This window comes from Hypanus sabinus, chromosome 3, assembly GCF_030144855.1.
Source record: "Hypanus sabinus isolate sHypSab1 chromosome 3, sHypSab1.hap1, whole genome shotgun sequence".
NCBI classification, from domain to species: domain Eukaryota; kingdom Metazoa; phylum Chordata; class Chondrichthyes; order Myliobatiformes; family Dasyatidae; genus Hypanus; species Hypanus sabinus.
Window position 1 is genome coordinate 57,367,853 of NC_082708.1, and position 13,067 is coordinate 57,380,919.

General features: G+C 39.3%; 1 protein-coding gene across 1 annotated transcript in view; it reads right to left on the reverse strand.

Moving 5' to 3' along the window:
* Positions 1-12,410, reverse strand: part of LOC132391342 (transmembrane protein 182-like) — an 84,779-nt gene extending 72,369 nt beyond the window's left edge. The window contains exons 1-3 of the mRNA XM_059964401.1: positions 12,316-12,410; positions 11,602-11,698; positions 10,707-10,885 (exon numbers count right to left, since the gene is read on the reverse strand). Of these exons, the coding sequence (XP_059820384.1) occupies positions 10,707-10,711 (5 nt within the window). The 5' untranslated portion in view covers positions 10,712-10,885; positions 11,602-11,698; positions 12,316-12,410. The remainder of the gene's footprint in view (positions 1-10,706; positions 10,886-11,601; positions 11,699-12,315) is intronic.
* Between the last annotated feature and the right edge of the window lie 657 nt (positions 12,411-13,067).

Below are 13,067 nucleotides of genomic sequence, written 5' to 3' on the forward strand. Positions count from 1 at the left end.
TCATTGATATAAATGACAAACAACAATGGACCTAGCACCAATCCCTGTGATATTCCAATAGTCACAGGCCCCCAGACAACCATCTACTGCCACTCTCTGACTTCTCTCACAAAGCCAATGTCTAATTCAACTTACAACCTCATCCTGAATGCCAAATGACTGAACCTTCTTGACAAACCTCCCATGCAAATCCTTGTCAAATGATCTACCACACACAAAGAATTATATACTTAAAGCTTCTGGATCTCTTGCTCTACCTCTTGTAATTTAATTGACATAGTGTAATTATCTTTCAAAAGGATGAAAATAACAGAGTCCATTGTGCTCTATTTCAGAGTTGATAGGGGTTACCTTGTCATTGTTGGGGAAAAGGATGACCCTTAGATGACTGTGAAATAATCATAAAGATCATTGTGGAATATTATTTGAGATATATATTTATTAAGTGGTAACTCAATGCCAATAATAAAGGTAAATGGGCACAGAAGTGATGAATATTCACTTCCTGGATCAAGGGGACTCTTCTTTTTCTTTAACCAAGCACCGCTTTCTAAACACAGTAGCGGACACTTCGAGAAATTGAAGTGTTGATTTTGAGTAAATTAAACTTCCAAACCAATATTCTTTGTTTAGCTTCGTAAACTTGAGCCAGTCTTCAGTTCTTAACGTAAATTGCAAGCAATAATCAGTTTGAAATTGGAAGGACAGCTTTGCAAACAGATGCAGCATTTATAAAAATGGATTCTGGCCATAGTACCTGCACTCACTTCTCAAGAGTTGCAGAATAAGACAGTGGGTTATTTATTTGGGCCTGTCTCAAACAAGACAAACTGGCTAAGTTATTCAATTCAAGGAAGCTTGCAGACCAGATAGAAAATATTATTTGGAATATCAAATAGCTGATCTGTTAATAGTTGGAAGGTTTGTCTGCTTAAAGAGTCAGCTTTGCAGCATTAGTTCTTGGGAATCCGGGAGCTGTGTCTACAGGAAGATCCTAGACCTCTTGCATAAAACAGTATCTGAAAAAATTATCATAAACATGTGAACATTCTGCCAAGTGGCAGGAAAACAGTTTCAATGTAGGCAGCAGTTCAGACAATCAGAAATGGCGAAAGAATTTCAAGAATTTCAAGAATGACAGGTGACTAGAATCCCTCCCTTTGCCTTTGATTACTGCAGCGGACGATTGATCATCTGCATATTGCTGTGTTTTTTTTAGTTTATAGAACTTGTATTTGTGTTTTGGAAACCCTCTGTGTTTTAGAAATTGTTTGTGAGTTTGAAATGTTCTTTAAGATAAAAATCCTCTGTAATTTTTAATTGTGTTTTAGAGTATTTTCTGGATGTAAATATGTAGTTTAAAATAAATGAATGGTGTTTAAGCTACTTTGTTAGCTAGAAGTATCTCCTCAATGCACATAAAATGCTGGAGGAACTCAGCAGGCCAGGCAGCATCTATGGAAAAGAGTAAACAGTTAATGTTTCGATACAAGACCCTTCACCAGAACTGGAGAAAAAAGATGAGAAGTCAGAATAAGAAGGTGGGGGAGAAGAGGAAGAAACACAAGATTGGATGAAACCAGGAGGTGAGGATGGCTGAAGTAAAAAGCTGGGAAGAAGACTGGTGAAAGAGATAAAGGGCTGGAGAAGGGGGACTCAGATGGGAGCGGACAGAAGGCCATGTTAGAAAGGGAAAGGGGAGGAACACCAGAGGATGATAATGGGCAGGTAAGGAGGTAAAGTGAGAAATGGAAATGGAAACAGGGAATGGTAAAGGGGATAGGGCATTACCAGAAGTTCAATAAATCAATGTTCATGCCTTCAGGTTGGAGACTACCCAGACTGAATATAAGGTGTTGTTCCTTCAAACTGAGTATGATCTCATCTCCTCCTTGGTAAGGTGAAGGGCAACCTCTGCTCAAGTAGTGGCTATTGGCAGCTAAACTCATCATGGATGATAAACAGGGAAGTGACCTAGTTTATGAAGAGTAGGTAGTTGCACTATAACCTCCTTTTAGTGAGTGCACACGTAGATATCTATATCAGATAAGGCAATGTTTTTGAGTTTAGGACCTCAACAAACCCAATATCATCATGTTATATCAAAAGTATTATTTTAGAAAGAATTATTACTTAGCAGTAGTCCAACTCAGAGAGCTCTAAACAAATGTTAGGGAATCCACCCAGTACTATAAAATGGCTGACATCCTGGTTCCAAGAGGTGCACAGGCAAATGTAGGTCAGTGTTATGAATATCTTAATAACATAGCAGAAATATGGGATGATCCTTGAAGAGAACCACAATGTTGTCCTGCTTTGGAGGCTTGAGTGCCTCAATGACCCAGAGAGCTATGCTGACTGGAAACAGGGCTTCATGCTTTGGCTCTTGGAAGGGTCATGCCAGACAGGTCGAAGAGTGTAGGCCAGACTAAGATTGGTTCACTCATCCTCCAGGTTTTGAGGGTTCAACCCTGCCTAGTCAAACGAAACTGTTATGGAAACAGCATTGAAGAATCCTCCTACATCTGTGTGTGACGGTATTCCTGACTCTCCATCTGGAACTTGCATGGTTGACAGTAGTGAAAACCGAGTGGAAGATATTAGCAGTATGAAGGAGGCTCTGAATACTGCCAAGGCCAATACCAAAATTGCTTTCTGTTCAAGGAGACAGAGACTGAGGACCTTCATTGCTGCCCTGAACATTAGTGGTGTAACAGACAATAAGAATGGGATAATACCTTGACTGCTTCTCGACTTGAACATGATGAATATTTTATTCTTCAAGTCAGATACTGGAATGATGAAGGGACAGAACATAGAGTAGGATGCCGATTAGACAGACCAATCCCCCCTGTACAATCTACTGGACTCAGACCATCACAGTTTGTAACAGATCCCAACAAACAGCAACAACTTTTACCTGGAGACTTTTTGGCCACTTTTTACCAAGCACCTGTGTAGGGACCACATGGTAATATGTTAGAATATGGTGACCTGACCTGTATCTTAATCTTGATGCATGGGGACATTGTGTGTCCCTTCTAGGCACACATGAGGTAGCACTCACACTACTAAACTCCAAAATTACTAATGAAGCCTGGAGAACACATGATTGGGAACATGCACTAAAATTACTAGAAAAATCGACTCTAGCTAGTAAAAGAAGAATACCGCGACCTGTTCCTGTACAGGGAGCTGCTGTAGCTTCCTCAGTACAAACTTCCTATTAAGTATTTGGACCTTTGACTATTTAGAGTTTGCAGGCAATATGTGCCATTCCTCTAGCTGATGCTGAAGGAATTCTGAAGTGGCTACTTTAGAATGCTGGAAAGTTAGTGGCCTTCTAGGCCAGACAGACTCCCCAACATATTCAGCAATTCTTATGAATTCTATTTCTCATACCACCTCCACACCAGTGTGGAAATTCATATCAGACATATGTGTGGGTTTATAAACAAATAAATGGTGGAGACATCAGAGTTCAAAGTGTGAAGTATGTTTATTACCAAAGTATGTATACTATATACAACTTTGAGATTCGTCTTCTAACAGGCAAAGAAATACAAAAGAACCCATTAAAAAGAAGACTGTCAAACACCCAATTTACAGAAAAAAAACAAATTGTGCAAACAATAGAAGTAAGCAAATAACATTCAGAACTGAACTTCATGAAAGTGAGTCCACAGCCACGAAGCCAGTTATCATTGTAGTAGATCCAGCAGCCCACTAGTTGCTGGCCACAGCCTCAGGTCAGCACAAAGATGAGTAAATCTTGTAGAAAGCAAGCTGAACAAACACCGGACCCGACACCTTGAACTTTTTAATTGGCTCCAACACTTAGTACTGTATTCAAATCTCAAAATTCAAAGTTCAAAGTGAATTTATTACTAATGTACATAAATGTCACCATATACAACCCCAAGATTCATTTCCATGCAAGGACACAGTAAATTTGAGAGACAGAACAGCATCAAAGAAAGACCACACTCAACAGGACAGACAACAACCAATGTGCAAAACACAACAAACTGTTAATACAAAAGAAAAGAATAAATAAAGAAACAAACAAACAAGCAAACAAGCAACTGAATAAATACATACATAAGTGAGTGAAATTACCCTGATGGTTGAAGGTAACAATTGCTCCTGAACCTGGTGGTGTGGGTCCTGAACCTCCTGTTTCTTCTTCCTGATAGCAGTAGTGAGAAGGGAGCGTGGCCTGGATGGTAGGGTCCTTGATGACAGATGCTGCTTTTCTGTGACAGCACTCCATGTAGATGTGCTCAATGGTGGCTAGGGCTTGATGGACTGAATAAAATAGTCAAAAGCCAGGGTTTGTTAACAGTTGATAAGATCAGAGAACAAATAGCAATGGCAGACTGGGACCTAGTTCACTTTATATGTTATCCCTTTATCCTAGTGAAACCCTTTCCACCATGAGTGGGATTGTCTTTATTTAACTCCAACATCATGAACAATTTGCTGGATTGCTTCTTTTTGCCACATAATGGCAATGAGATGCTGGCACAGAGGTCCCCCTTTTCCCTCTAAAGGGAATGTAGAGTTGGAAACAAAGCCATCAAGCCAACCTCATTCCTCAGCTCGATCATATTCACAGCATTCTCCTACACCTTGCCCCTCAGCATGGAAGACATAATCAACAAACCAAGTAAGTTTCCTGGAGACCACCTGCCTTCACCCATAGCATAGATGGCTATACACCAGGCACAGGCTATGGCTTTTAGCTCCACCTCCTTTCTTTGAGATAAAAAGTCTTACACTAAGCTACTCCTTCCAAGACAGAAGGAACATTTAGAGATATTATGGGGAGCAGTATGAAACTGAGCACACACCACTAGGCCTGCTTCATCCTACACTCTCTGAATAGAAAATGGCACAGGGCCCATCCCAAATGTCCACTCCCTCCCCTGCAGTTCAGGGTGAATAAAATGTGAAGAAGCAGAAGACCAATATTAATGTAACAGGAATTGTACAGAATTCCAGCAGCAATTCTATTCAAATGCTCCATCTGACAAATAGAACAGACAAACCCAGTCTTGCCTTTCCATATGTCAAAGCTCACATTTTTGGCAAAATTCAACACTGTGTTTTGTTACAGGTGCAGATATTTCAACATTAAATGCTGATATTATTTAAGGTCATCAACTAGGGGAGCGACTTAGAAAATTAAAATTGTAAGCATACAGGGTATAAGGTAGAGTACACAATTTATAATGTTCTTGTACAGGTATTCAGGATTAAACAAAGAATAGAAATAGCCATAAAGTCTTTACACCACCTTTCCCCAGCTTGTACTAGCAGCAACACCAAATGTTTCCTATTGGTTTCATACAATTAAACCAACAACAGTTGCAACTGCACCAGATGAAAGAGACATACATATTCAGAAAGAGCTAGATTGCAGTCAGGGTAAAATGACCAGAGTGAAATTCAAAAATATTTTATACAAATATTATGATAACCTGCTGCAACATCCTAACCACTGAGGAATGGTGGATATTGAACCAACCAAATAAGGATTAAATCCTTTCCCAAATCACAAACAGTTGCATATTCCCAACAATAGAGGAAAGCCAAATCTGCAGGAAACTGTGAACTCCCTTTATATACAAGGGGTTTTGATAAAAGAATATTCTCAATCTAATTTGCTCACATTCGGCATAGCAAAGCCCGATGGACGATGGCAACTCATCATCAACTACATTGGCCTGAATAAACACACAGCACCTAATTCAGCCCTGCAACAGGCAGTATAACAAATGCTGGAAGAATTAACTCTTAAAAAGTATAAATCTTACATTGCTTTGCCCAATGGCTTTTAGTCACACCCAATTCTTGAAAGCTTGAGAGAGAGAGAGGCTATGTAATAAACATTTAAAAATCTCAACTCTGTTGCTGAGAAGTAAATTTCCTAGGCATGCCAATTATTAAATCAGAGACAGGGTTTAAATTCTGAATTTAGACAATAAGTCACTCATGTAGGATATCTAAAGACCCTAAAAGACTTACAATCAATCCTAGGCCTATAGAATTATGTTTGAATTTTCATACCTTTATATGCTCATTTAGCAAATCCATTATATGAAAGATATACACCAAAAAGTGAAAAATCTTCACTTTTACCCCTGAAAATTCAGAGGCACTAGAGGAATTGATGAATGCAATTCAGCAAGAAATAGACCTCCTGCAGGTTACCTAACAAGAACTTCTGCAAATTCGTATTTCTCCAAAAAACCGCTGTGGCCATCTACTATAATGAGGGAGAAGGAACACAAGCCCTCATACACTATGCCTCATATAGTTTCACCTCAGCAGAACAGAAATTTACTGCCTCACAACAATGTGTTATTATGGTATACCACACAATTATTGCAGCACTGCCAGGGCACAAAGCATTCATTATACCAACAGAGCTTGCGGCTTTGAAAAATGACAGAAAATTACCAGCAGATGAAGAGAGAGCTAGCAAACTAGATATAGGAAGTGGCAAATACTTTTACAAGATGACACCTTAGAGTGGGAATACAAACCTGAGAGCTATGACGTCCATGTCTTACCTTTCATGGATGATGCAGAACTATCTTCTCCAAATTCCAATGTAGCACAGTATTCTCTAGAACACTATTCCCAAATATGGTACTTACAGTATATGGGTCTACAGTGAAGCTCCTGAAAGATGGATCCATTCAATTGCAGGCAAGAGCAGGGATTATAAGAGGATTTTTTTTTTTAAAACAGGACACTGAATTGGAACCACAAGTTTCCTTACAGCTCAATCTGCAGAAGCTAAATCCCTAAAATTATGTCTAAAGCAAGTAAATACAACAGAACCAGTCTTGATATGTACTAACACTAATTATGATAGGAATGCAATAAATTTAACAATAGCCAGTATGATGTTTTAAAAATTCTCCTAGATACTACTAAACCCAATCCCAAAGACTTTCCAACATGGTACAAATACGAAGTTAATGGTTTAGATATGATGTCCTAAAAAACTAGGAAGCAAATACTTCCTAATCATTAGCAAGGAACATTGATTCAAGAAGCCTACCAAGGAATCAGACACAATAATGATGTTAGACAAGCCACTCATGTGAAAGTAGCTATTTTATACTGGTGACCTTACATCATGAGGGATTGTAAGAAACTTGTTCCAAATTGTAAGAATGTCTGACCTATAATAAAGGAGTAGTCACAAGATGATCTTCTATAAGACAAACAAAACAAACTACATCAATGCAGGTTTGGCACATTGATTATACCGGCCTGTTTCTGGCATCCCATTCTGACTTTACCAGAAATCCAATAGGAATATTCTTCTGATAGCTGATCTTTGTATGGTTCGCCCTCTCAGCTTCTTGCAGTGAAGCTGCAAGACTCCATTTTCCCATTTGCTGGTAACCCTGCTTGCAAACATGCTGACTGAGGGTCTTCCTTTATTATTAAAGGCTTTTCGGCTGTGTGTGACAAACAGCTGTACAGGTAGAGTACAGCACTCCATTCTACCCACAATCCAGTAGCAAGGTGAATCAGGAAAGAAAGCAAGGCCTGGTAAATCTGATCAACACTAGAGGCCAAAAGTGGGCTACACTTGTCCCTGAAGTGCAAATTTCCATAAACAATATGCCAATTGTAAAAATAGGAGTACACAAGAATGTTATTCCTTTTTTTTAATGCACAGTGTCTACCTACTGTAACATCCTAACCACTGGAGGGATGGATGATATTGAACCAGCCAAATAAGGATTAAATCCTTTCCCACATCACAAACAGTTGCATATTCCCGACCATAGAGGAAAGCCAAATCTGCAGGAAACAGCAGACTCCCTTTTATATAAGGAGTATATAAAATAGTAGCCTGGATGTAGGGTGAAAGTTGAATCAAGAGCTAAAATTAGCATGTCGCAAAGGTAATGTTACTGTTGTAATGGGGGATTTCAACATGCAGGTAGACTGGGAAAATGAGGTTGGTACTGGACCCTAAGAAAGGGAGGTTGTGGAGTGCCTCAGAGATGGATTCTTAGAGCAGCTTGTACTGGATCCTACCAGGGAGAAGACAACTCTGGATCTAGTGTTGTGTAATGAACCAGATTTGATAAGGGAACTTAAGGTAAAGAAGCCATTAGGAAGTAGTGACCATAATATGATAAGTTTTCATCTACAATTTGAGAGGGAGAAGAGAAAATCGGAAGTGTCAGTACTACTGTTGAACAAAGGGGACTATGGAGCCATGAGGGAGGAACTAGCCAAAGTTGACTGGAAGGATACCCTAGCAGGGGTGACAATGGAACAACAATGGCAGGTATTTCTGGGAATAATACAGAAGGTGCAGGATCAGTTCATTCCAATGAAGAAGAAAGATTATAAGGGGTGTAGGGAGTGACCGTGGCTAACAAGGGAAGTCAAGGACAGTATAAAAATAAAAGTATAACATAGCAAAGATGAGTGGTAAGCCAGAGGATTGGGAAACTTTTAAAGAGCAACAGAAGATAACTAAAAAGGCAATACAGGGAGAAAAGATGAGGTACGAAGGTAAGCTAGACAAGAATATAAAGGAGGATAGTAAAAGCATCTTTAGGTATGTGAAGAGGAAAAAATTAGTTAAGATCAAAGTTGGGTCCCTGAAGGCAGAAACAGGTAAATTTATTATGGGGAACAGGGAAATGGCAGACGAGTTGAACAGGTACTTTGGATCTGTCTTCACTAGGGAAGACACAGACAATCTCCCAGATATAATAGTAGCCAGAGGACCTAGGGTAACAGAAGAACTGAAGGAAATTTACATTAGGCAGAAAATGGTGTTCGGTAGACAGATGGGACTGAAGGCTGATAAGTCCTCAGGGCCTGATGGTCTGCATCCCAGGGTACTTAAGGAGGTGGCTCTAGAAATCATGGATGCATTGGTAATCATTATCCAATGTTCTATAGATTCAGGATCAGTTCCTGAGGATTGGAAGGTAGCTAATGTTATCCCTCCCACTTTTTAAGAAAGGAGGGAGAGAGAAAACAGGGAATTATAGACCAGTTAGCCTAACATCAGTGGTGGGGAAGATGCAAGAGTCAATTATAAAAGATGAAATAGCAGCACATTTGGATAGCAGTAACAGGATCAGTCGAAGTCAGCATGAATTTATGAAGGGGAAATCATGCTTGACTAAGCTTTTGAAATTTTTTGAGGATGTAACTATGAAAATGGACAAGGGAGAGCCAGTGGATGTCGTGTACCTGGACTTTCAGAAAGCCTTTGATAAGGTCCCACATAGGAGATTAGTGGGCAAAATTAGAGCACATGGTATTGTGGGTAGGGTACTAACATGGATAGAAAATTGGTTGGCAGACAGGAAACAAAGAGTACGGATTAACGGGTCCTTTTCAGAATGGCAGGCAGTGACTAGTGGGGTATCGCAAGGCTCGGTGCTGGGACCGCAGCTATTTACAATATACATTAATGATTTAGATGAAGGGATTAAAAGTAACATTAGCAAATTTCCAGATGACACAAAGCTAGGTGGCAGTGTGAAATATGAGGAGGATGTTAGGAGAATACAGGGTGACTTGGACAAGTTGGGTGAGTGGGCAAATGCATGGCAGATGCAGTTTAACGTGGATAAATGTGAGGTTATCCACTTTGGTGGCAAGAACAGGAGGGCAGGTTACTATCTGAATGGTGTCAAGTTAGGGAAAGGGGAAGTAGAATGAGATCTAGGTATCCTTGCTCATCAGTCACTGAAAGTAAGCATGCAGGTACAGCAAGCAGAGAAGAAAGGTAACGGCATGTTGGCCTTCATAACAAGGGGAGTTGAGTATAGGAGCAAAGAGGTCCTTCTGCAGTTATACAGGGCCCTGGTGAGAACACACCTGGAGTATTGTGTTCAATTTTGGTCTCCAAATTTGAGGAAGGACATTTTTACTATTGAGGGAGTGCAGCGTAGGTTCATGAGGTTGATTTCCGGGATGGCGGGACTGTCAGATGTTGAAAGATTGGAGCGACTGGGCTTGTATACACTGGAATTTAGAAGGATGAAAGGGGATCTGATTGAAACATATAAGACTATTAAGGGATTGGACATGCTAGAGGCAGGAAACATGTTCCCGAAGTTGGGGGAGTGCAGAACCAGAGGCCATAGTTTAAGAATAAGGGGTAGGACATTTAGAACAGAGTTCAGGAAAAACTTTTTCACCCAGGGAGTTGTGGATCTATGGAATGCTCTGCCTCAGAAGGCAGTGGAGGCCAATTCTCTGGATGTTTTCAAGAAAGATTTAGATAGAGCTCTTAAAGATAGCGGAGTCAAGGGATATGGGGAGAAGGCAGGAATGGGGTACTGATTGTGGATGATCAGCCATGATCACATTGAATGGTGGTGCTAGCTCGAAGGGCCAAATGGCCTACTCCTGCACCTATTGTCTATTTCCTATTGAGTAGTGAAGAGTTACTAGGTGGATTGCAATTATTATAAATTGGGTTTCAGTTTGTTTCTGCAATGTTTCAAAGGAAAATTCCCCAGCCATTGCAATGAATACTTCTTAGTGCTCCTTCTGTTGAGCATTGAAGCTTGCAAAGACAGATGTTTGGTGACTTCTGCTCTTGTGTAGCATTTCCACTCCTAAAACCCTCTTAACTCTGTTACCTAACCAGCACTACAATGGATTATCTTTCATATGACTGCTTCGCTCTCTCTTACCTCATACTCGCCTTTTACCTATTCCTTTGGTTCACCTTCAACACAGCAAGAATGAAGAGCAGGGACTGCCGGAATCATGTTATCCTTGCTCCTGTCCTTCTCCTAGTCCTTGTCACTAACGATGCGCACAAGTCTGCGTGTTTCTCGCCTCAAATTGAGGGGAGTCGGGATGTGTCCGTCTAATATGGGAAGATAAGTCAACAAATTTTTTCACTCACCTATTTGGATATTATATATTTGCTTTTTAACAAAGGTAACTTTTTATATAATATTGTTCTTAAGACATTAAATAATTTACTTCGTAAGTATGTTGTTCACTGTTAATGATTGTACTTTCATGGTTTACACCTTTGATATTCAAACCAACCTGTCTTATTATATCCTGTGTGTTATGTTATGCAATGTTAAAAGCTGTACCAGAAAGAAGGTGAAAATCTCTGGGCAATGCTATACTGCTGATAACATTTTAACCTATTCTGTTATGACTTCTTTGGAAACAGTGATCTAATCCTAGAGCCTTCAAGGTCTACAAAGAATTATTGTTACAAGGTAGAGCTATTAGAATGTGTTTTACTTACTATTTGGGTATAAATATATATTACATTTGTGGTGCTCCTAAAATGCAAGAAGCAGGATCACCAATACTGGAATTTGTTTTAGATTTAATGTTACCAGAACAATCTGTATCATCAGGTGAAAAAATTCCCAGAGCCTGACAGAACAGACTTGGTATCCTTTGCTCAATTAAACTTCTCTGGAAAAACGCAAAAGTTGGGAAGATGTGTCACTTCTTCTCAATCAGGTCCAACCAAACCTTAACAAAGCAAAGGGAGGAAATCTGGACAGTTATACCCAGAGTCCAGGATCACCAAAATGGGAAGAAACGTATACATACCTTATGCTTAGTATCAGAATGACATGTTACAACAAACCAATTGGTGTTCACTCGCATGGGGGGAATATAACAATCCCGCTGTTCTGAGGTCTTTTTTCTGGAAGCACAGAATCAAATGTACAGAAAAAATCCTCAACAGAATTGCACTCTTCCATACCTCTATAAGTGTTTCACATTCTATGTTATTATTTAATTGTGAAATTATGTAACTAATTAATATAATTTTTTATAACTAAAATGTGAGATTACTAAACCGTAGGCAAAAGAAGACAGCAATACACAATTGGTAACTTATTTACTAGACTTGTTTTCGGAGAACTTCATTACTATTGTGCAACACATCAAAAGCAATACAAACACCCCATGAAGGAAATAATCTAACTTCACTTCAGTGAAAAACATTAGCAGCTCACCTGATGAACTAACAGCAACAATGACAGTGATCAACTTGCATCAAAGAAATGGCAAGAGATGTTTGTGAAGAAGAAAATCTTAAAGATGGACTTTAAGTATGGACATTTGTTCTTTGTTCAACGTTCATGAGAAAATGATAATTGTAACAATACTTTGAGGCTTTAGAAATGTGTACAATGGAGATTAAGGAAGTGAATACTCTAGCAAGAGAATTATACAGAAACACCTATATTGGGAAGTATCCAGTCAATTTTTTTTAACATTAAATTGACGAGAGCTTTTCTAGCAATGGTAACTTACTGGAATGGTTGGTGGAGTGATAGTTTGCTCCCAAGACGAGTATTGGCTGGAGTTCACTCTCAAAACGGGTCTATAGAGAGGAGCTGAGTTAGAAATCTTCACGTAGAATAGTGGGGGGGGGGGGGGAGTGGGGGTGTGACAGTTTTTCATTTCCTGGGCCAGGGAGCATCTTTTCACATGTTCATCTTTCTAAACACAGTAGCTTGTCGTAAATGGGAGCAAGTCATCAGTTTTTACTGTAAGTTGCAAATAATAATTAAGTCTGAAATTGAAAGGCCAATTTTACAAACAAAAACTATCTAGAGAACACAGGATGTTGGTTCACAGACAAAGGGTTATTTGATTGCGGTTGTTTCAAACCAGATAAACTGGTCAAGTTACACAATAAATAGGAATGTGTTTTTTGAAGAGTTGGTAGTTATAGTATAACCTTCCTATTGTGAATCAACTCAAAGCTGTATCAGGGTTAATGTATTCGTTGGTGTTCAAAGTTTGCTGAACTTCAAACTAGTCAGCTAGTCAAACATCGTCACACAGAGAGACAAAGAATACATAATTGTATATCAGTCCAGTAAATCACAGTGCATTGCTGTTCTTTAAAATTACTTTTTAGGAAATGGAAGAAACTGAAACAAAAAAACTTTGAAGATAATTAATTGACATCAGCAAAGTCTTCATGTTCTTGTCCAAGAAGGTTTAAAAAGAAAGACTAGAGCTTTACATAGCCTCTGAACTCATTGAAAAGTGGTGAC